The sequence below is a fragment of the Sphaeramia orbicularis genome, chromosome 12, assembly GCF_902148855.1.
Source record: "Sphaeramia orbicularis chromosome 12, fSphaOr1.1, whole genome shotgun sequence".
Classification (NCBI taxonomy): Eukaryota; Metazoa; Chordata; class Actinopteri; order Kurtiformes; family Apogonidae; genus Sphaeramia; species Sphaeramia orbicularis.
The window spans coordinates 40,617,039-40,640,482 of record NC_043968.1 but is presented as its reverse complement, the minus strand read 5'-3'; the positions used below and the strand labels follow the sequence as shown (position 1 = coordinate 40,640,482).

The 23,444-nt window shown below is 39.8% G+C and overlaps 1 protein-coding gene across 1 annotated transcript; it reads right to left on the bottom strand.

Moving 5' to 3' along the window:
* Nucleotides 1–1,833: 1,833 nt before the first annotated feature.
* golgb1 (golgin B1) lies at nucleotides 1,834–22,821 on the bottom strand. Its single transcript, XM_030149128.1, has 20 exons — nucleotides 21,141–22,821; nucleotides 18,929–19,007; nucleotides 15,471–15,662; nucleotides 15,282–15,395; nucleotides 14,996–15,160; nucleotides 14,787–14,909; nucleotides 14,394–14,507; nucleotides 13,456–14,167; nucleotides 13,294–13,370; nucleotides 12,544–12,604; nucleotides 7,193–12,182; nucleotides 6,693–7,104; nucleotides 6,356–6,589; nucleotides 5,434–6,267; nucleotides 5,112–5,305; nucleotides 4,832–4,991; nucleotides 4,344–4,444; nucleotides 4,175–4,246; nucleotides 3,407–3,497; nucleotides 1,834–3,296 (listed from the first exon to the last, which is right to left on the bottom strand). The coding sequence occupies exons 2-20, from the start codon at nucleotides 18,995–18,997 to the stop codon at nucleotides 3,159–3,161; spliced, it is 8,853 nt and encodes a 2,950-aa protein (XP_030004988.1). The 5' UTR covers nucleotides 18,998–19,007; nucleotides 21,141–22,821; the 3' UTR covers nucleotides 1,834–3,158.
* Between the last annotated feature and the right edge of the window lie 623 nt (nucleotides 22,822–23,444).

Below are 23,444 nucleotides of genomic sequence, written 5' to 3'. Positions count from 1 at the left end.
ATTACCAGTTTGATACCTTGATAAATATAGTTTGAGTGAAGATACGGTCTTCATGTTTTCAATATCACATGGGTCATTAATTAATTAATTAATGTGCAGTAGGTGTATGGGATAGAAATAATTAATATAACTTATCCAATAATACTTTGGTTAAAGATGCCAACTTCATATTTTGTTCTTACATTAATACAGACATGCTCATTCCTATGATAGAATTGTTTTTATGGACCTTTTCAAACATGAGCATTATGCTTTGGAAATATGGGTGTGAAATTGTGTTTTTCCCTCATTTTTATCATATCATGAATCACACTAATTTATTTATTTCAGAAAAACACCTTTGAATTCAATGAGACATGACAATAAAATTAAAAAAATTGAAAGATCTGATGTGCTTCAATGTGGAGACAGAATGGTTTGCATCTCAAACCATTTAATATAAAGTGACCCTTGAGTCCATTAATATTACGTCTATAATTCTAAAGGCACAAGAAAAACTCCATCTGCCCAAATACTTGATTACAAATCTACATGTTGTCTACTCTTAGCTGCAAAACATTACAACTTCATCCCTTTATCTCCTCTCATGGGGTATTCAATAACTCCATGATCACATTGGTTAAACCCAGTAAGTTCCCTTTAAACTGTAAATATAAAGTACATACTTTGGCTACACGTTCATCATACTTCATGTAAGGTGCAGTGTTTTGTGTATGCATTGAATTCTGCAAAGAATCACAAAAGAACCTTTCTGTGTTCACTAAGGTGTAATTTGGCAATATGCAAATTTGTGTAATATGCACCTGTGAATCTTTTTACAGAAGTTAAAGACACATTGCACCATAGAGCAACTGAAACTTTGATGCGTGTATCATGAAAGACTAAAAAGTAATGACTTATTAAACTTGTTTTTAACAGTAAAATCAAAGCCCAACTGTCTCAAAAACTAGCAACTTGACTGAAAGGCATTAAATCTAAAATATTGATATATAATTGCTGTTTACTTTACTTTTTTATTTTCCAGATTTTTGCCAGTGGTAAGCCTGCACCAAATAGACCTAACCAGTCAAAAAAAAAAAAAAAAAAAAAAATAGAACTAGCACATGCACTATGTAGTAAACTATAGGGGGTGAAAACATACTCCTAAAAACCAAACCATGTTCTACAGGGGTTGGACAAAATAATGGAAACACCTTCACCTCAAGATGATAATGCCCCAATCCATACAGCTAGAATTGTTAAAGAATGGCATGAGGAACATTCTAATGAAGTTGAGCATTTCGTATGGCCGGCACAGTCCCCAGACCTCAACATTATTGAGCATTTATGGTCAGTTTTAGAGATTCAAGTAAGACGTCGATTTCCACCGCCATCGTCTCTAAAAGAGTTGGAGGGTATTCTAACTGAAGAATGGCTTAAAATTCCTTTGGAAACAATTCACAAGTTGTATGAATCAATACCTCGGAGAACTGAGGCTGTAATTTATGTTTATGTTTATGCATTTGGCAGACGCTTTTTTCCAAAGCGACTTACAGGGGAAAACCAATTAAATCACTCAATCAATCAAATTTTATTTATATAGCGCCAGATCACAAAAAAGTTATCTCTTGACATTTTATATATAGAGTTGGTCAAAACCAGACTCTAAGTCAATTCTACAGAAACCCAACAGAATCCTCAACAGAATCCAGAATCCATAATTATCGCAAAAGGCGGACCTACACCATATTAAATTATATTTTGTTGATTTTTTAAGGTGTTTCCATTATTTTGTCCAACCCCTGTATATAACCTAAATGACTGGACTTGACGCAAAAAGCTTTCATGCTGATGTCACTCCCAAATAAAAACACCCTTTTATTGATTTTAGTGTCAGCAGTAACAGTGTTTACATCAGAAACAGTTTTACAGCATGATTGAAACCAGCACTGGCTTGTGTGTCACAGGATGTTGCGTTTGCTGAAACTGTAAAATCATTGATTAATGATAAACCATTTATTCCTAGTTACTGAATAAAAATGATAAAAAGAAAAAAAATTGTTTTAATTTGCTGGATTTAAATTAACACTGAACCCCAATTGATGGAATTAAACCCCTAATTGGTCCAAAATTCTGAGACACAGAATAGTAAAATATTAATGTTCTATAAGATCGGTCCCTGATCTAAACCACCAATACTTAAATTACATTTATTTTTGTATACAGCCCTTTTTAAACAGTTATTTACAGCTAAAATGTATTTCAGTAAAGCCAAATAAGTATGCATGGTGGGAAAAAAGAAAAGTCCAGAGTAGTCATTTTATCAACAGCAAGTAATCAAATGAATAATCGTGATGACGTAAAATGTAAGTAGTAGATTATTTCACCATTACTAGGTATGGACAATAAATTATGCTACATCAAAGTAGTCAGTAATGGGATGAACATTATTAAAACCAACAGCCTCTGTCCTCACACCATGATAACATGTCACCTGGCTGACGACTTCACCTGTCAAGAAAGTCTGAATCTGTGTAACATAAACATGGACAGAGAAGGATTACTGGACATGAAACCTCCCATCCAGCCTGTAGGGACACTAATAAATGCACATATGTACAAATACAACGATAATGCTCCTTGATTTCTATAAGAGAAAAGAAAAGGTCGGTACACAGTAGGAATGTATGAGAACAGAAATTGCACTGTGCTCTTTGTGTGCATGAAATGAGCAGAAGAGGAAGAGTCTGGACAATAACAGTTGTGTCCTGCATCTCAAACCATTAAATATAAAGTGACCCTTGAGTCCATTAATATTAAGTCTATCATTCTAAAGGCACAAGAAAAACTCCATCTGCCCAAATACTTGATTATGAATCTACATGTTGTCTGCCCTTAGCCAGAAAAAATTATAACTTCGTCCCTTTATCTCCTCTCAGGGGATTTTAAGTAACTCCAACATGATCCCATTGGTTAAACTCAGTGACAACAGTTCCCTTTAAACTGTAAATATACAGTAAATACTTTGGCTACACGTTCATCGTACTTCATGTAAAGTGCAGTATTTTGTGTATTCATTAAAAACATGGTTCGACTTGGGTTTGTGTCGTCCTTCCACTTTTCATCTGTTCCTCTAACTCTGTGCCTTGTCTGCGAAGTTTGCTTAAAGGGAGCTGGTTTCAGAGGTATCCGCCCAGGCACAGCAGCAGCAGGACGTGCACAGTGAGCAGATAGAGGCTGAGCAGCAGAGGAGTGCGCTGACGGGAGCAGAAGGCCACTCGCAGCATCCGCATCAGGCCTGGACCACCTCTCCGAGTCTGCAAGAGGAGGAACACAAGGTTACAAGAAACATTTAGCCTATAAGTCTTTATTATTATGGTGCTTAAGATGATAAATAAGACAGAACATGATGTTAGTGGGTACTTACTCGAGTGACGGCTCCTTCTGGTGGCTCAATAAAGACAGCAGTCTCCGAGTGATCCCCTTCATGCGCAGAATGCCATTTAGCCGGGCTGTGACTAATGATAATAACAAATGTTAGCTGTTATACACTGGAGATCAATCAAATGTATCTGAGCTAAAAGAAAGAAAAGGGGCAAGAAGAAAAAATGCTGATAAGTTCAACAGAAAACACAGAAAAGCATGATTTTCCTTAGATTTCTTTCCCCAAACAAGGACAATAAAGTAACCAATATTTATATACCACAAATATCCTTCACACTAAAAATAATGGAACAAAATCTGATGACCTAAAGTGATTAAGGCCTATTTTCATGTATGGCTGATGGTCATATACTTGTGTATACAGTGGGTTATTAAGTGTCTGGCTTTCTCAGTACATTATATCTCTTTATGCATGTTTTCAGGTGGAATCTAGTGGTGACATTTGACTGAGACCCAATGAATACCTCTCACTTCACCCTCCCCTATAGTGGCTGTAAAAACCACGAAAACAAGTAGTTTTTAGCATCACTGAGCACCACTCAGCATATTGTAATTCAAATGATCTAAGAGGACACAAGACTTTTATATTTACTTTTACCTGTGTTTCCAGGCTGTAGAAAATCTGCATGTGACATCGCAATTTTTGGTAAGTTCTACATCTTACAGATTGAACCTTTAATTTCACTGTGTGGGATCATGTCATATGATGTCTATCATTTTCTCTTTCATTTATTTTTATCACTTTTCATACCGTTTGAGTCGATCCTGCACAGCCACTAGCTGCTCCTCAGCAGCCATCCTCTGCTGAATTTCATCATCAAGCCTGATGTGGACAAATGAACAAACGTTGCTGTTTCAGAAAGAGCTCATGCCGCCTTCATTTCTCGATAAAGGGTAAAAGCTTTTGGTCCATTTAATACCTCTGCTGTAGCTCTTTGACTTCAGCTATGTAGGTGTGGCTCTCCAGTAATGTACTTCTCTCCTGTGGAGCACCAGGAGCACTGTCCACCTCCTCTGTTCCCTGTGACAAACATTATTCACATTATATGTCATCTTGAAATGCCACTTCATCCTTATTCCGTTTTGTCACCGTAGTAGCTGTGTTTTTTGTCTTATGTCTCCAACATCCCATTAATTCTAAAACTAAAGTTGGACAGAATAGAAACATTCCTAAGAACATCCAAGTACCATTAATTAATTCCCAGTGTGTTATGCATGCCAAGTTAAAGAATTGCAAATGAAGAATTACACTGAAATGGCTTAAGCACTTCAAGATTATTATTACTGCACTATATATATATATATATATATATATATATATATATATATATATATATATATATATAATTTTTTTTAATTTATTTTTTTCCCAACTTTATTTTCCAGAAGCGCTGAGCATGTTTCTTACCTCCCTCTGATAGAGCTCCTGCTGAATTTTAGGTTTCTGATTCCGAACTTCCTCCAGCATGGCGCTAAGTTGGCGCAGCTGTTGGTCCCTCTCAGAGAGCGTAGCAAGTGTCTGCTGCTTCAGCTGCTCTGCTTGAGCCATCCAATCAATACGCTCCAAACTAAAAACACACACGCAAAACCCCACTGAAATTCACAAATAACCCAAAGGCTTTTTGTCGTATTTGCATCAAAAACAACTAAATGAATTAAAATGACACTATTTTCCTGGATCTTCTCACCGTAGTGTTTCTATTTCATGCCTGCCCACTTCCACAACCCTTTCTAGTTCTGTTATGACTCCCAGCATGTCTTCACTCCTCCTCTTCTCCTCAAACAGCTCCTGGCTGACTTTAATCAGTTCTCCTGCTCCCAACCGAGCCAGCTCTGACTTCTGTTTCTTGATCTTAGAGGTTTGTGTTTGAAGCTGCTCCAGCTGATAAGATATGAGAAAGAAAAAGTAATTGTAATTCTGCAGGTGTCAATAAAAACACCACCAACCACATAACTATTAATAACCCTGAAAAAGCCTAAGTTGCAGTTATTGTTAAAGCAGTTACTCACCAGTCTTTCCCTGTCATTCTGCAGGGCTTGTAGTGCATTTTTCAGGCCCCATACTTCTCCAGTGGAGCCTCCAGGACTACTCTGAGCTGTGTGACCTCCTGCCTTGCTCATCTCCTCCACCTTAAAGCTCAGTTCTTGGGCCTTGGCGACTGCCTGGTCCCTGCTGTCCTGTAGAGAGGCCATGGCTTTAGTAAATGACTGCTTCTCTGCCGTCAGCTGAGCTGTAACTTCTTTCTCTTCGAGCAGCTTCTGTTCAACAGCCAACAGGTCTCGGGCCAGCTCTGCCACCCGCTCCTGAGCGCTCTCTGACTCTGTCCGCATCACACCTCCCTCCCATCGCAGCTCAGCAAGCTCTTTGCTCTTACTCTCCTGCTCCTGCCTCTCTCTATGTAGGGTCTCCTCCAAACCTTTCACCTGCTCTCTTGCTGCTTCCAGCTGCTCCCTCAGCTTTTCAACCTCTGCTCCAGGAGCATCTACCACCTGTGATGACGCCCTGCTGTCACCAGCCTGATTAAGAGTCTCTATTTCCAATTTGCCTTCCACTTCAGCCTCTCTGGCTTTGCTAAGGCTCATCAGCTGGCTTTCCATTTCTTCGTGTTCCCTTTCCAGAGACGCAATCCGTTCTCGTTGGGCTGCCAAAAGCTGTTTGTGCTGGGAGTCCTTCATGCTGAGCACTTGGTTAAGTTCATCACGGTAGCCATGAAGCTGAGCGGACAGCTTGGCCTTTTCAGCATACAGGTCATCTCTCTGGACCAGCAGAGAACGCAGCTCTTCCTTCAGACTGTTGTTCTCTCCTGCAGCCTCTTGGATTAGACCGTCTTTCTCCATCATTACCTGGGACACAAAATTTAAATTAAATATATAAATACCAAAACAGGCCTTAAAACACCTGCAATATAATCTTTTGTTTATTGTACATTACCTGCAGGTGTTTCTCCTCCAGCTGTTTGTACATGTTGAGGACTCTGTCTCTGTCATCCTGCAAAGATCCCATGGCCTTCATGAAAGAGTCCAGTCTAGCTTTTCTGTTGTTGCTCTCTTCCTCTCCCTTTCGTAGCTTTTCTTCCAGATCACGCAATTCTCCTCTTTTTTGCTCCAACTCGTTTTCTGCCTCCTGTGCCCTGCTGTCAGCCTCTGTTTTTGCATCCTCTGCAGCCTGGAACATAAAACCCACACAACAGATACAAATTATGCTTTTTGCAATCTTTTATTATATATGAGGTTGTGGAACACAGTATGTAGCACAGATGAAGAAATACCTGAGCAACAGCTTGCTCCTTCTCTCCCAACATTTCTACCTCTCTCCTTTCCTTCTCATTTAACTCTGTCTGCAGATTTTCCGTCAAAGCTTTGGAGGAGCGCAGGTCTGTCTCTAGCTGCTCCACATTTAGACAAAGCCGCCTCTCCTCCGATTCTCTCTCCCTCAGCTCAATCCTGGCCTGATCGACTTCAGTCTGTAACCGAACCACAGCCTCGTCTAGAGCCCGAGCCCTCTGATGCAGACTCTCCACCTCATTTTTAAGGGTATGAGCTTCATTTTGTGCAGATATCATCTCAGCTGTAGTTTCCTTGAGCTTGCTCCTCTCTTCCTCAAGAACAGCTTGGCTTTCACTAAATTTATTTTCCACTTCTTCCAGTCTCAGCTGCCATTCTTTGTCCGCTTTCTCCAGTCTGAAATTGACAAACATTTCCACATAACATTACACATTTGAAGTGTTGTACTACAAATTTAAGTCTAAGGAGAAGAAAAGAAAGTTACCTATCGAGTGAGAGCTGAAGGGCCTCTTTCATGGCAGATTCTTTCTGAAGCTGTTCTGTGAGGTCTTTGGCCCGGGTTTCGGCCTCCCGAACTTCAGCTTCCTTACCCTGCAGGGCACCATTAAAGCGACTCTCCCACTGTCGGGCCTCATCTAAAACTCTGTCTCGATCATCTTGCAGTGAGGACATACAGCGTGAGAAGGCAGCTAACCTTGCCAGAGACTCATCCAGACGAGCTTGCATCTCTTGTGCCCGTCTCTCAGCTCCTTCCACCATTTCTCTGGCCTCCAGTGTGGCTTCCTCTTCCTTTTCTCTCTCTCTATAAGCTTCTTCCAGTCTCAGTTCCATCTCCTTAAGCTCAGCTCCAAGCCTGAATCTCACAGAGTCCAGGGTTTGCTCTGCTTCAGCTTTCATAAAAGCCTCTCTCTCTTGAATTTTCTCTTCTAATGCTGTTTTGTCAGCTAAAACCTGTCTCAACTGTTTCTCTGTGGTGTCCATTTGGGTTTTCCAGCTTGCCAGCTCATCTTCAGTCTTTTTCAGGTCAGCTAAGGTTTTGGAAATCTCCATTTGAGATTGTTCTTGCTTCTTGTGCAGCTCATCACGGCTAAGCTGCAGTGCTTTTGCTTCTCTACCCAACTCACTAATCCTCTCCTGGTACTGAATGCAGTCCTTCTGCATCTGACGAACCTCCAGTTGCTTTTCCCTCAACAGTTCTTCTAACTGACGCGCTCGGCTCTGGCTGCCTTCTTTCACCCTCTGAGCAGACCGAAGCTGTTGTTCCAGCTCTCTTTGCTTTCCAGACTCGGCTTCAGCTTCAGCTCTTTCTCTCTGGGCCTGTCTCATGTCCTCCTCCAGCCTGGCAGCCCGGTCTCTCTCACTCTGAGCTTCAGCCTCTAGTTCAGCTCGCTCCCTCTCCAACCTCTCCACCACACGCTGAAGTTCCGCGAGGTGCTCTCGGTTGTCTGCTCCTTCTTGCTGATAACTGGCAATACTCCCATTGAGTTGTGCCAACTGGTTCATCAAACGTTCCTCTAGATTATCTTTCTCATTTTCAAGGCTTTTTAAGAGGTCTTTAAACTGGGTTTCCCTTTTTTCACCCTCTTCAATCAGGCTCTTTTCTCTCTCTTTGGCCTCTTCAAGGCATTTCTCTAGGGGGCTCAGTAGGGTCACCTTTTCATTACTCACTTGGAGATCTTGCTCAAGAGAGGACAGTTCACTCTTAAGCTCAATCTCCCGTTGCAGCCACAGCTCTCTTTCTGCATTAACTGCTGCTTCAATCTCCTTCATTTTATTCTCACTGTCAGTCACTGCTGTTTTTTCCTCAGTAAGTTGCAAGTCTGTTTCTAGTGAAGTTTCTTGCTCATCTGGAGTCTCCGCTTGATTTAAGTGTTTTTCTTCATTTTCATATTCACCCTCATTAGGCTCACTTTTCGTCATGATTACAGCTGATTGCTGGGCAGTAACAACCTCCTCTATAACAGCTGAGGAGCTAAGTGGAGTGGCCTGAATTACATTGATTTCCTCCTCTTTCTGGGAAAGTTGTTGCTGTAAGTCTTTAATCTGATGACCCAAAGAGTCTCTTTCCTCTGCTGTTGTTTCTAACTCATCTTTTAAAGCTCCCAGCTCTTCTTGAAGTCTTTTCAGCTCAGTTCTCAGTTCCCTGTCCTCTCGAGTTGTGACAGTCTTTTCCTGCAACTCTCGGAGTCTTTCATTCTCCTCCTCTAACTCTAATATTTTTTGCTGCTTTGTTTTGGCAAACTTTCTCATTTTGTCTTTCACTGAATCTACTTCTTTTTGTGCTTCTTCTGCCTGATGTTCAGCTTCCTGCCTGGCAACTTCATGTGACCTTACTTTGGCTGCTAGCTCCTGTCTCTCCTGCCTGGCAGCTTCCAGAACACGTCTCACACGTTCTGCCTCATCACTTACATTTTCATATGACTTGAGCAGAGTTTCATATTCATCCTTCATGCCTTGTACCTTTTCCTCCCATTCTCTGCATGCCTTGGCAGCCTCCTCTTTTGCCAGCTCAGCTTCTCTTTTACAACTATCTTTTTCATTCAGTATGCCTTCCATTGCCAGCTTGAGGCTCTCACATGATGACACCAGACTTTGGTTCTCTAGTAATGTTCGATCAACCTCATCAATCAGTCTAACTCTTTCAGTACATAGCTTCTCCAGCTCTTCTTCTGTTGTTTCCATTTTCTTCTGCAGCTCAGCTATGAGCTGCTCATTTGATGCTAGCTGCTCCTTTTGAGTTTTGTTCTCTTTGAGGGCCTCTTTACGAGAGATAAGGGCAGCCTGAAGCTTCCGTTGAAGCTGCTGGATCTTTGTCTCACTATCTTTTTCTTCCTCTTGCTTTTGTGGATGTTCAATCTCTAACCTTTGAGTTTTCTCTTGCTCTGCCTTTAATTCTTCCTGTAATGAAATGATTAATTCATCTTTCTGAGAGACAGTATCCTGCATGGAATGTATGAGAGAGTTCTGTTCGGTAAGTTGGTGACTGAGCTCCATTATTTCATGATTTTTATTGTCCAGAAATTGCTTAAATTCCTCAGCTTCAGCTTGAAAAGCAGCAATGGAGGATGAAGAATCTGCAGAAGCTGCACTGACTGCAGCTTCCATCTCTGCTTTCAGCTTTTCAGCACAAGACTCAGCTTCCTGATACTTGTTTCTAAGATCATTCATTTCCTCTGAAAGTGCCTCAATTTGCCTTTCCTTTTCTCTTAAGTCTTGCAGCCCTTTGCCCAATTCCTCTAATTCAGTCTCTTTCAGTGACAGGCTGTCGTGAGCGTCCTGCAACTGCTTCTCTAACTCTGTGTTAGCCATCTGTAGGGTCTGGATTTGTTCTCTGAGTGCTTTCAAAGTTTCCTCCATTTGTGAAGAGACATCTTCAGCCTGTTCTGCAGGATGCTGAATCTGATCACTGGATGCCAGCTGTGACGTATCAGTTTCAGATGAGGCAAAATCTACCCAGTCCTCCTGAGCCCACTCATTTGCTACAGGTTTCTCCACATTTTTAGCCACATCCTCTCTCTCCTGGTGGGGCAGGTCTTCTCTCTTACTGTTCCCCTCCAGTTCTCTCAATTTAGTAAGAAGGACTTCTCGTTCATTACTCTGCACTTCACATCGTTGGATGAGTTCAGCGTATTCTTCTTTCTGCTGCTTCAATTGCTCACGGTGGTGTCTTTCTTTCTCTTTTGCTTTGCGGATAGTTTCTTTGCGAGATTCTTGGGCCTCCAGGACTTTCCTCCGCAATGTCTCACACTCTGCTTCAAGGGAGGCCACTTGGGACTGTAACTCACTCGTGTCAGAGGAAGAGTCAGTCTGCTGATAATTTTCAGCTTCTTCATTTAATTTTCTATTTAGAGCAAGTGTCTCTGCAAGAACTTGATCCTGGTGGCTAATTTTCTGCTCAAGAGTTTCAATGGCTTCTTCTTTGGATCGTAAAGCCTGCTCAAGTTCAATAAATTTAGCCTCCATTTCATGCATTTCCTGGCTATGAGGTTTTTCTGTTTCTTCTGATGTTGTGATATCTTGTTCTTTTGTTTTCTTTGCCTTTTCAAAATCAGCAACTTTCTTCATGAGCTCTTTGCGCTGCACAAGTGCCACCTGCAACTTCTTTTTTGTGTTTGTCAGTTGGTTTTCCAAATCAGTTTTCTCCCTCTGTAATATATCAAGTTTTTCATCTATTTGAAATGTTGACTCTGGAGAACTTTCTGTATTTTTCTCAAGTTCCTTTATCTGCTCCTTGAGTTTACTGACTTCACTGTCAATGTGGAACTTCTCTTCTTCTGCCTGAAGGAGTTTGGCAGACATACTGTCGTTAAGCTCCATCATCTCTTGCTCTTTTTGACTGAGACGTAGCTGTAGTTCAGTGATCTCAGAGTCCTTCTTTAACAAAGAGTCATTGTTGAGCTCTGATGTCTGGGAGAATTCCAGCATACTATTCTCCATATCCTGAAGCTTTCTTTCAAGCTCCGAGGAAAGTAACTCTCTGTCCTCCAGCTGAGCACTCAGCATCCTGGCCTGACCCTGCTGCTCAGAGAGAGTTTGAAGGACCATTTCCAGTTCTATCTGCAAGGCTTGGATCTTCTCATCTTTGACTTTACTCTGAGTGTTCAAAATGTCTATCTGTTCTTCCAAAAGTTGCATTTCAACACCATGCTTCTCTGTCACATCATTGCTTTGCTGGGAAACCTTATCTAATTCATTTCTGGCTGTTTTAAGCTCTTCTCCAAAATCAGTGGCCTGAGATTCTGCCTCCTCCTTAGTAGCAGTAAGAATGCGTGTTTCCTCCTCCAGACTCTTGATTTTCTCCTGTGATTCTGCAGCAGCATCTCTGAGCCTCTGGAGCTCTGCCAAAAGTTCACCATGCCTTTTCTGGATTTCCTCAGCCACAACCTGTGCAAAGACCTGGCCGGATGGTACATTAGTGTCTGTGGAGGAAGAACTTAAATGAACTTGAACAGTCTCTTGGATGATGACGGATGAAGACTCTACTTGAACTGTAGAGGTTTCCTGTTCCATACTTGTTGCTTCCCATGACTGCAGCTGCAGTTGGCTTAAGTCCTGCAGACTGGATGGCCATTCCTGGGCCCCGTCTTGATTCACAGCTTCCAGGAGGGTCCAGCTGCTGTGGGCCACCTCAGAATCACTGCTAGCAACCATCTCATCAGAGGAGGTCCCTTTGGATTCTTCTGGAGACTCCGACTGGTGTCCAATAAGCTCTGGGCTACTCTCATTATCAGCTGAAATTGAGAGAACAGAAGTGTCCTCTGCAACTAAAGTGACCTCCTCTTCTTGTGTTTCCTCCAGTGGGTCAAGAAGAGAAGAATCATCATGGTGGGTCATACTAGCATCCTGAACCTGATCATTTTCCCCTACAGTGCCACCACTGGGAATGTGCTCCTTAGTCAGTTTATGGGACTCTCTTAAGGCTACCAGTTCATTGTCTTTTTCTAATAGTTGCTGTTCCAGGGCAAGTATGTGTGCTGCAGAAGAAAACAAAGATAACATTAAATGATTCAAAGGAGTGGGCTGCTCATACTTAGACACACATTTCTTAAGTTTTTTAAATTATGTCAAATTATGCCACAAAGCTACAGTTACAATTTCTACTATATATACATAAAATAGATGCAATACTTTTTTGTTTTTTTACATTTATAAATTTACATGCCAATTTATTATTATAAAGCAACATGGGCAATCAGTTTAGCCTTTTAACAAAATGAATGTCATTAAAGGTACTAATACTCTGAAAACAGCTCTTATTTTGTCCTTTCCTTTTTTATGAGCAATAAATTTAGATTCTTTATCAAATCACACATCAAACAAACCCAAGTTTAGTACCTTTTTGGGATTCATTTATATCATGTGCTGATGGTTCAGTCATATCACCTCTTTCAGACATCTGAAAGAGAAAATAAAATGTGATTACAGATCACAGTATAGAAGGCAAAAATGATATTTTACCTAAGCACTCAGAAGCTTATATGAATGCTGTTACTATTTATATACACACTTGCAGCAGTGCTATGTATGACATAGCAAGAGGTGAAGGCTGGTTTAGACTATAGCTTGTCATATTAGTGGATCAGTGTAGAGAGGATTAGACATGCTTGTTTGCACCGAGTTAAAGTGTTGTCTGTCTGTTAAGGGTCACAGACAGACAGGCTTCAGTCCTGTCCTGTCTCACAAAGTTCAAGGCCAGACATAAGTTGTGACCCTGATGGAGATGACAATAACAGTCACGCAGGCTGCATCCATCTCATAATGAACTTGGCAAACGGTAGGACACAAAAACTTTGGGGACATTGTGCCCTGATTATGTTGTTATGTATACATTAACTTAAGCTAAACTTTCAGCCTCACACCTTGCATTTCAAAACTTTATTAAACAATGTCAACTGAGATGGAACTTAGTAGAAACTCCCAACAAACACAATGAGAATCACTGAAGCTGAGCTTTGCAGAGATCACAAAGCCTGTAGGAATATCTGGATTCACCCTTGAAGTTTACATCTCAGTAAAAATACGCTTCCAACTTTGAGTGCTAAAACAGCTGATAATTCCAAAAATGAGGTTTTTGTGATCACTCACCACTTCAATTTGCTGCTCCAGCTGCTGTATTTTGGCAGTCGCCTCCTCCTGTTCTGTTGCTTTTCTGTGCAGTTGTTCTGAAAATAAGAAATTAGAATATTTTTTAAAATCCTTGAAAACTTTATATGAATTTATTTGAATTCCAGAGAAAAGTGCTCTAACCTTGAAGAACATCCATGTTATTGGTAAGCTGCTCACAGCGTTTCTCGCTCTCATTATGTTCATCTTTCAGCCTCGTCAGTTGGGTCTCAATAGACCGCACAGTTTCGATAAACAGGGAAAGGTCACCAGAGTCAGGGCTTTCCTCTGCTGCTGGCACATCTTCTAGAGACAGAGAACGTAAATGCCTCCCAATTTCATCCAAGACCATAGATTTCTTCTGAAAATGTTCATGCTCCTCCCTTAGGGCAGTCAGCTCTTTATTTAGTTTATCAACTTCCGACTTCTCCCTCTCCAAAGCGTTCTGGCTGGCATGGACAGCTGCAGACTCTGCCTCTCTCACAGATGCAAGTTCTCTTTCAACCCGATCAATTTCTGCCCTGTTTCTCTCCAGCGCATCATGGGATGCTTGGGTGGCTGTAATCTCAGCCTCTTTAATCAGAGCCAGTTCTCTCTCTAGCCTGGCAACATCCATCTTCTCTTTCTGCAAAGCTTCCTGATTAACAAGCTCTGCATCTCTCAAGGAGGCCAGCTCGCTCTCCAGCCTAGCCACCTCTGCTCTCTCATTTTCCTGGGCCTCCAGGCTGCTTCGGAGGGCTGAGATTTCAGCATCAGCCTTGCTGGCTTGTTCAGCCCACTGCTGCCTCTCCTCCTCCCTCAGCTTGACAGCATTGTCCAGCTCTTGTTCCATCTGACGGAACTGAGCAGTTAAGATCTGTGCAGACGAACCAACACAAGGATAGAGAAAGAATATATGAGGGGGTGTGTGCTGTGAATGTCAGACAAACAATGCATAATAATGATTTCTACATGTTGGTGTGTCACTTTTCATCATGCAGGATGAGTAATAATATAAGTGAAGCTTCTGTAAATAACTGGCAACATGTTTAACAATGTCAGAACAAACACAATAGTGGTAACTGGTACAGCAAGATCTGTACCTGTTTTTGCTGATCAGCACTGCTGACTTCCTGCTGGAGCATTTCTAGAACTTGAGACCGAGAGTTCAGGGCTTCCTCCAGCTCCTCACACCGCCTCTGGGCTGCATGAAAGGCCTGAGAAACAGCAAAAACAGAGACCAAATGAGTACACAATAGACTGAATGACTCTGAAGTGTGCTATTTTTGTCTAAGCATCTGACTTGACTATTATAAGGGTAACAGTTTTTAATAAAACCTAAAAGCATTTTTTAGGTCAGCACCATAACAAATAATACAGACAGAAAGCAGTTAAAACTTCAAGGCTTTAACATAAATCTAAGTGTTATAAAATACAGAAGGTGAATGGATTGACTATAAATAAAAAATAATCACTGCAGACACTGGATGTTATACCTGCTGAAGCTCGCTGTCATTCTGAGACTGTGCAGTGACCTTTAGCAGCTCCTCTTCATGCTTCTGAATCTGTTCTTGGAAACGCACATCCTTCTCACAAACCACAGCCTGAAGTATCCGCACCTGAAAACAAAAGCATCACAAATATTCAACAACCTTTTATCATACCATTCAAGGTCATTATATACAACATGATACAAGTTTGTCACCTGTTCCTTATGCACAGTTTCCTTCTCTTCAAGCAGCTGTTCGGTGGCCTCCAGTCGTTCTTTGAGCTCCCTGCTTTTGGCCTCCTCTTCATTCAGCTTATTCTTAAGTTCTTGAAGCTCCTCCTCAACTGCTGCACCAGCTCCTGTAAATGAGCTCTCTGGGCTCTGGTGTAAACAAAAATATATTTATGTGAGATAAAACTGGAGTGTTGATAATGTATGGGTGTGTCATAATATTGCAAAGGCATAAAAACTAAAAACTATATGTTGGTCTTTTCTGACTCACTGTTAGTCCTTCTTGTCCTTTCAATTCATTTATCTGTTTAGTCAGTGAAGCCATCTTGGCTTTGGCCTGCAGCTTGAGTTTAGTGAAGCGAGCTTCAGCTGCTTCACTTTCATTCTGTGGAGCGAAAAGGCCATTAGTTATTGATTTCAGAGTCATAAGTTAATAGCAATAAACCCACAAGAAATTTACCTTGAGCTGAGCACCTTTGCTGGCCAGTTCAGCATCCTTTTGGACCAGCTGTGAATCTTTATCCCGGATAAGCTCCTTTAGCTGGACCACGAGCTGTTCCAGGTGGGCCAGCCTCTCCATAGCCTCCTCAGGTGCCTCAGACTCCAGAGAAGCCTGGCCCTCACTGGCAGGGAGCTGAGGCACAAGCATGCCCTGTTAAAGAAAAACAAAGTAAAACAAGTGGTGCCAGGCACAACAAACCCCACCCCTCGGATGTATTGTAGCTTATTTTAGCATCAATCCAGTTGATGACATCATGTCTATGCATGTGTTGATGTCAGCATAGACATAGATAGCATAGACAAATTTCGGCAATTATAAATAAATGGGGAAAAAAAAGATTTTAAATATTCATAAAAAATTTTTACTTTGACCTACTTTTCCCAAAATGTAATCATATCTATACTGGGTCACTGGCAATCTATAAACCCAATTTGGTATGAATTCAATTAACAGCGTTGTTGCTTAAAGCTGCAACTTTCGTCACCAGTTTTTCATCAAATCTGTAAAACCCGAGTCATAGCCTAAGTGTCACAAATCCGTAAGTCTTTCCGTGATTACGCACCTGAATCTCTTCCCTTACGGTGAATAATTTCGAAGTGTACTCCACCATAAACAATCCATTTATTTACAAACAGAGCCGGTAGGTCACTCAAGGATTTTTTGAAATTTGTCGCAACATGCATTGTGGGAAGAGCAGCCTCACAGAGCTGCACTAGCAGCAACAACAAACATGTCGACCAAGCAAGAAAGGCTGCGTGGGACTCCACTTACCACCATGTACATCACGACAAATTTCCGAAAATGCCTGAGCAACCTCTGTTTGTAAACAAATGGATTGTTTACGGTGGAGTACACTTCGAAATTGTTCACCATGAGAGAAGAGATTCAGGTGCGTAATCACGGAAAGACTAACAGATTCGTGATACTTAGACTATGACTCAGGTTTTACAGATCTGATGAAAAATTGGTGACGAAAGTCATACGCAGCTTTAAGTGTTAACAAACAAACAAACCAAACCAAAACAATACTCTTTGCCTCCCCTTTGGGGGGGCGGTGTAAAAATAACCAACACAGAAATATTTAGATGAATATGCAGAAACTGATCTTAATAGTAAACCTGCGTCCCATATTAGTGACTTTTATCACCAAACAGATGGCAAATGGCAGTTGAGTTTGATAGACATACCACCATTCAATCATTTTGATGGGCCAATTAAAATGATTGGATGGTGTTTTTTCATTCCTGTCCATTCCACAGGTGACTAAATTTTTGTGTTAGAGCGTTTAATTAATTGGTTGTAATCAGACTGTGAAGGGGATTTTAAGCAATATAGTAAAAAATCTTCTAGGAAAACATCTCCCAACCCACCTTTAAGACACCAGTAGATCTGACTATAATTGTTATAATGTGTATTCTGTTAAACAATCCCAGGATTTAGATGTCTCATTATGCCATGTAAGATAATTTGATCTTTATCCTTTCAGCTCAGCAAAGCTGCTGTCGAGGAACAAATACACAACAATTACAAAATAGACTTCAAACTACAGGGTGTCCCATAAGTCTCCATACATAGGAGACATAATACATATGGTTCTAACATGTATTTCTTTATATTTCTTCTTTATAGTTCTTCAGCAGTGGAGGACACGCATTGAAATGTGTTCCCGACAAAATGGCAGTCATATAGAGCATATTATATAAATAAAAATGGTTTATGTCAAGAAACGTTTATTTTTCCTATGTATGGAGACTTATGGGACACCCTGTAGTAATTGTGCTTACTGTCAAATCATTAAGTCAAGCAGTTCAAGGCTTTGGTGCTTTAATAACTGTTTTATATAGTATTGCTGTGATAATAAAAGTCCAAACAGTTTAGATCTCTATCCTTCCTAAAAGTCCATATCAGTATCTGCTCAGCAAACTGATTTCTATTTTCTCTTCTTAATGTGCATAGTGAGGACCACAGGATCTTCTGGTGTATCCAGACTCACTGGGAAGCAGTGGCCAGTAGGCAGTGCTTTCATATGTTTTAACCCACTATTTGCTCCAGAGCAGGTTATGTTTACAATGTAAGTTACCATGGATATTTACTCCAGTAAAATGAAAACCACCTCTGCGATACGTGAAACCAAGGGTTGATCCAGTATTTATGCTGCCAACTACTTAATACTACTTTATATTATAGGCCAGACGACAAATCAGGTTACTTTCTTTTTACCCATATCGATGGCCAAAATACAAAACCTCCTATCTGAAAGAATCACTTTTTTCAGGAAACAAAAAAAAGTGGATCCTGGAGGATTCTGTTGGGTTTCTGTAAATTCGCTTTGAGTCTGGTTTTGACCAACTCTATATGTAAAGTGTCATGAGATAACTTTTGTTATGATTTGGCGCTATATAAATAAAATTTGATTGATTGATTGATGGTTTAGTTTTATTATAGTATGGTCTTTGTTGTTGTTGTCAGGTCACCTTCATGTCATAAGAATGGGCGGGATTATCTTGCAGATAGACAGAAAATGTGGAGTCATCCTTGTTCTCACCATTTAATGTGAAAACTCAAAATCTAAAAATTTGCAGGTAGGAGGTTTTGTTTTTTGGCCATCGATATGCAGAATTAAGTTGCTGCTCAGAAAACACAACCCACTTGACACATTTTAAAAACAACAATCAAAAAGACTGTCGTTAAACATAATGGAATATTAAAATAGAATACAATAATACAAAATAAAACAGTGAACAAATTCAAATAGGGGTATTTCTCATTACATTTCTCATTTTTATACAAATACAAGTCCATCTTTAACTAATTTGTCAATAGTTACAATGATTAGCGGCTAATAAGCTCCTACGTGAGTAAAACATCAGATCAGCATGTTGTAATTTAAATACTAGAAATGTTAGAGAAATATGATATTAGCCTATTCTCTGTAAATACCAGGTGTCCAGACCACGAGTCATGGATGGGTCGTGATGACATATCCTATGAGAAAGCACCCAGGATATGTCTACCATTTCTTATCTATCTACATGTTTTCTGTCTCATGGTGCCAGTTCGGGGCCAGAGCAGCCTATTGCCCTTGGGGAGATCAGGCCATAGTGTAGGTGGGAGAAGAGTACAAACGCGGTCACTGAACCCATGCATCACCGTGTTTTGGATACCTAAGCCAATGGTGAACTTGATAAACTTCATTATGTTTGTAAACTTGGACCTGTGGTTGTAATATTCATGTTCTTTTATAAGATCTTAAACTTCCTATTGTTAGTCAGTCAACTGCTGCATCTCACTGTATGTACTTGGCTCCTTGCAGGTAAAATCTTCTGATTCCAGAATCCAGTGACTCCGTCTTTTGTCTCAGCGTGTATCACAGAATTTTTCTATCAAGAAACTCAGCTGATAATAGTCTCTCTCACCTGTGGGTCTGCATCTGCGCCCTCCTCTCCAGAGAACTCCTGGAGGACCGTGGCCAGACGGCTAAACATAAAGATGGCACTGTGAGGGGGAATTATGGGAGAGGCTTGTGAGCGATGTTGGTAATGCCCGACACGCACAACTTTGGAAATAATTTAGACTCTTGGTGTTCAAACTAGGGCTGAAAGATATTCCATTATCGTATCTATATCTAGATATGAACATTCAAGATATTAATATCGAAAAAGCAACAATATAAACGATATAGATTTCTGCAGTAAAAAAAAACATTTTCAGCAGTAAAATGTTTGATTAGTAATTTATTTATTCGTACTTTACGTACTTTATGGCAGTGAGTTCTTATAAATAAAACTGCACTTTCCACATTCTTTTGTATTATGATGTTTGTATTTTTCTGAAAAATGCTTGGTTTTCACCGAACCCGTAGTCATATTGTATCATATCGATATCAAGATATCTGGCATGAAAAGTGAGATATGAAATTTTGTCCATGTCGTTCAGCCCTACTTCAAACACATTTTTTGCCTTTTCTTTTGGAGACTCTAAAAAATGTTTTGGTGATGATTTGTTTATTGATCCCTTAATGAAGAACCAAAATACTTGCAGTCTCCTTATTCAACTCTGGTGTCATGATTGATAGTTGGTTATTTACTTTAAAGTGTCTGAACCTCATATACATAGCTCATGTACACAATTGCTCATGTAATGTCAAATTTGACAATGTTACTATTCCAATGTTTAATATATTTGGTTATTGTCAGATTGTATCGATCAAAAATCTATGTATTTTCTTTGACCACTTTCATGAATTTCAAACGAAGGTGTCAGTACTGAAGGTAGTTATATTGAATTCCTATAGAAAATCACAGGTAAATTATTTCATTGCTGTAGACACAGAAGTCAGCTTAACTTGTGACAGATTACATAGTTGTAATAAGGGCTGGCCAATATATCAAATTCATTTGATTGACTTTCTAAAAATTTGAAAAAATGTCTAAATTGTAAAAGATTATTTCTCTGGAGACCTCTCTTGCTCAACAAAAACTCAAAATGCAACCTGCTTGCTTCTTGTAATATAATGATTGGTAATGTGTTTCTTCAGTAATAACTGGCACATACTTATAGTAAAAAAAAAAAGAATATTTTCTGTCATTTCATGTTTTGTCTGAAGTTCTTATATATAAAAAAAGTCAATTAAAATCATGAATCATCCAAGTCAATTTTTTGCTGTCATCATTCTGCTCCAGTTGTGACACATTTTAAAAAAAGATTTCTGCTGCAAATACTTATTACAAAATCCAGCCATTTTTAGTCTCCATATTATTTCAGTAGCAAGTAAAAAATATATTCTAATTTTACATAGTTAGATCTAAATCTTAAATCACCCTTAGCAAATAGGGACATGCAAGAGAGGAATGAAATAAAAAAGTTTTCACAATATCGACAGCAGTAATAATTTTATTTAACATAATACCAAAGTGCTTCACATAGCAAAAACAAATAAAACATGACATGGAAACACATAAAGTAACTAAAAAACAATTAAAGCAGGCTTACTAAACCAACCAAAATCAAAAACAATAATAATCTTTAGAGACTCAACCAAATAAAATGACAAATGGAGACAGTGTATAACAGCATGCTTGACACGTAATTAATAACTACTTATTTCTGTTATGACTGTAACATATTTCAAACAGACGTATAAATTTATACAAATAAACCACCAGAATTGAACTAATTTATTGTTTAAATGTCTCTTAAACGGGATGTTTTTACACATCTGCGTCAACATATTGGATGCGAACCCCAGCCTGTCTGCTCCAAGCTGGACTGCGGCTGCGTCACTCTTTGTGAACGGCAAAGATTATGCTAGCTAACGCGAAAATAACCCGGAAAGTTGGACGGCGGCTGAACACCGACGTCGTTAAAATGCAGTAGAAATATCTCAAGATTAAGAAGCGCTGCTGCGAACAGGATGCTACGTTAAAACTCCGGTCGTTTGAAGTGACTGTAGTTTCCACGACACAGTAAGTTAGCAGAGGCTACTTAGCTAGCTAACGCTGGTAACTCGTAAATAAGGACATCTGCTTTAAAGAAAACCTGCTCTGAGTTTTGTTCATCCGTACATGACATCTCTGCGGTGAAACACAGCGAGTGGTGTGATTGTAAAAGAATGGAGCTTTGACTCACCTGTGCGAGTGCTCCCCAGGTAAATGTTTCTGCCTTTTATTTGATATATTTCCTCGGATGGATGTCAGAACATAGCCACATCACCAAACATTCCCGGAAACAAAACTTCCTCTGCTCTGATTGGCCAGACGGGATCTGCGCGTGTAAGGGACTGTCTGCAAATTCTACCGGATGTAGGGAGCGTCATCATAAAAACGCAAAATGTGCCAAACTATTTGATCCGTCAGCATCAGGACTATATAACAGCTGTGATAATGGCGGGGCATGACCAGAGGGTGAACCTGATCATCAACCGTGGCCGACAGCTGGGAAGGAGCCTGCTACTGCTGGCACACTACACCACAGTGTTCATGGCCTTTGTGGGACGTACTGTCCAGTGGATGGTGGAGGCTGTGAAGTGGACCAGCCTGTTTGCACGGTACACCACATCAGTTTTTGACTCCATCTACAGACACCTGCACTGGGGGAAGAGGAAACCTGTCAGAGAAGTCTGCCCGAGCCCTGACACGGAGCCACAGTGAATTCACTTTTACAGCAACTGAGGATGCAATGAAGACTAAATAAACAATGATGGAAGCATGAGGAGAAAATAATCCTGAATGAGGAAAGAAAATGAGGCCTTACTGAAATCAGAAAACAGTTTGCATTTTACTTTTTTAAGCTCTTAAAATATAGCCATTTGTTATCATGTATTACATATTGTTTAATGTGTATATAATATGCATTGTCCATGTTCTGTTATTATCAGTAAAAGCTCTTCCAAAATGTTCACAACCACTTTTCAGGCTATGGAAAAAGCCCCGGAAAAATGCTGGTGTTGCCATTAATCCCTCGAACCTGCCAAAGGGTCTGTTAATGCAAATGTGGGTCAGGTTTGATGCAAATTACGGTATGGTGTTAAAACAGAAAATGCCTTTTGAACATTATATTATTGCACTACAGCAGAAACAGAATGGCATTTATGAATGAAGTCACATTTGATGTTTACTACAGCATTACAAATGATTTGTTAATGTTTTGTTTTTACTATACATATTTTATGCTTGTCTTGCAGCATATATAATACTGTATTTTGCTTTAATATATGTCAATTTTAGCAAATGAAATACACCAGCTCTTTAGTGTGAAGAATGAAACTAACTTTGCTACTGGCTTGACAGTTTCCTGTGGAGATGCTTATACTGTTTTGTGTACATGAGTCTAAAAGATGTTTCGCAAGGTTAAATGTTCAGAAACAAAGACACACACCACTGCTGAATGTAATTCAGAGACAACTAATGTCTAACGTCAATAATTCCTGCAATGTCGGTGTGATAAATGAGAATATGAAAATGTGCTTGAGTGAAATGTTGTTTTAAAATGACTCACAGATGCATTTATTGATGTTTTTACTTTTTAGTTTTGTGTTGACATGTTTAATCTGTTAGCACATGTAGACTGAAATTTAAGTACTGACATGTATTTTTCTGTATAATTTGTCTTTTATATGTTAAAACACTAACAAAAACTGAGAATGTACTGTTAGAAACATTACTGATAGCTGCAAATACCGAATAATACTACCCATTACCACATAGTAAAAACACTAATATTTTTGTGTTTCTTGTATTTAATTACAAGACATAAGTTGTAGTTAGAATAAACCCTAAACTGTATTTTTAAGTTTCTGAAACTACCACTTGTTTTTTTCTGTTTCACTGGTGTTAAAAAATAAAGCCTTCTACCAAATGTGCTTCTGGAAGTTTACTTTGAGTACACATGCACGTTGTTGATTATATTCTACATAAAATATAATTTTTCTTGGTTATGGGGTTTAAGAAAATAGCTAACCATGTTTTCAAAGTCAACCTGATGTTTAAAATAACTTTCTACATCCCAAAACAACCCAAAATGTTATGGCAAACTTTGAAAATTAGCTTTTGTTCACATTTGTGAAGTCAGACCATCTGCAGAACTGGATGAAAAGTAACGTACCGGTAATATGAATGTTTGCAGCTCTGACATATAAAATCATGGTAGTTTAAGACAGTTTTCAAATTTGTCTAAAAGTCAACTAATTTTCCAGTATCCTGTTGGAAATATGCACATGATCCCCTCTGCAAGAACCATTTGGTTACATGTGACTCGTGTACAGCTACATGACACGAGGGATAAAAGTTCTATTATGTCTGTCAGCACTAAACGAGAACAGAGAAGGAACAGCCAACCTGCCCTCTTAATGGGGTGCTTAAGCTCATCGTCTGCATGTCTGCCTGGATTACAACCTGTGATTAGACCCAAGGAGGATAACTAGGGGCGTGGGCT

What these genes read in the sequence shown, in the direction of transcription:
- golgb1 (XM_030149128.1), bottom strand. Translation starts at nt 18,997, where the DNA reads ATGTTTAGCCGTCTGGCCACGGTCCTCCAGGAGTTCTCTGGAGAGGAG. An exon ending in AAACTGTGCATAAGGAACAG is followed by an intron (nt 14,910 to 14,995) that starts GTGACAAACTTG and finishes TTTTGTTTTCAG; the next exon opens with GTGCGGATACTTCAGGCTGT. An exon ending in CATGAAATAGAAACACTACG is followed by an intron (nt 4,992 to 5,111) that starts GTGAGAAGATCC and finishes GTGTGTTTTTAG; the next exon opens with TTTGGAGCGTATTGATTGGA.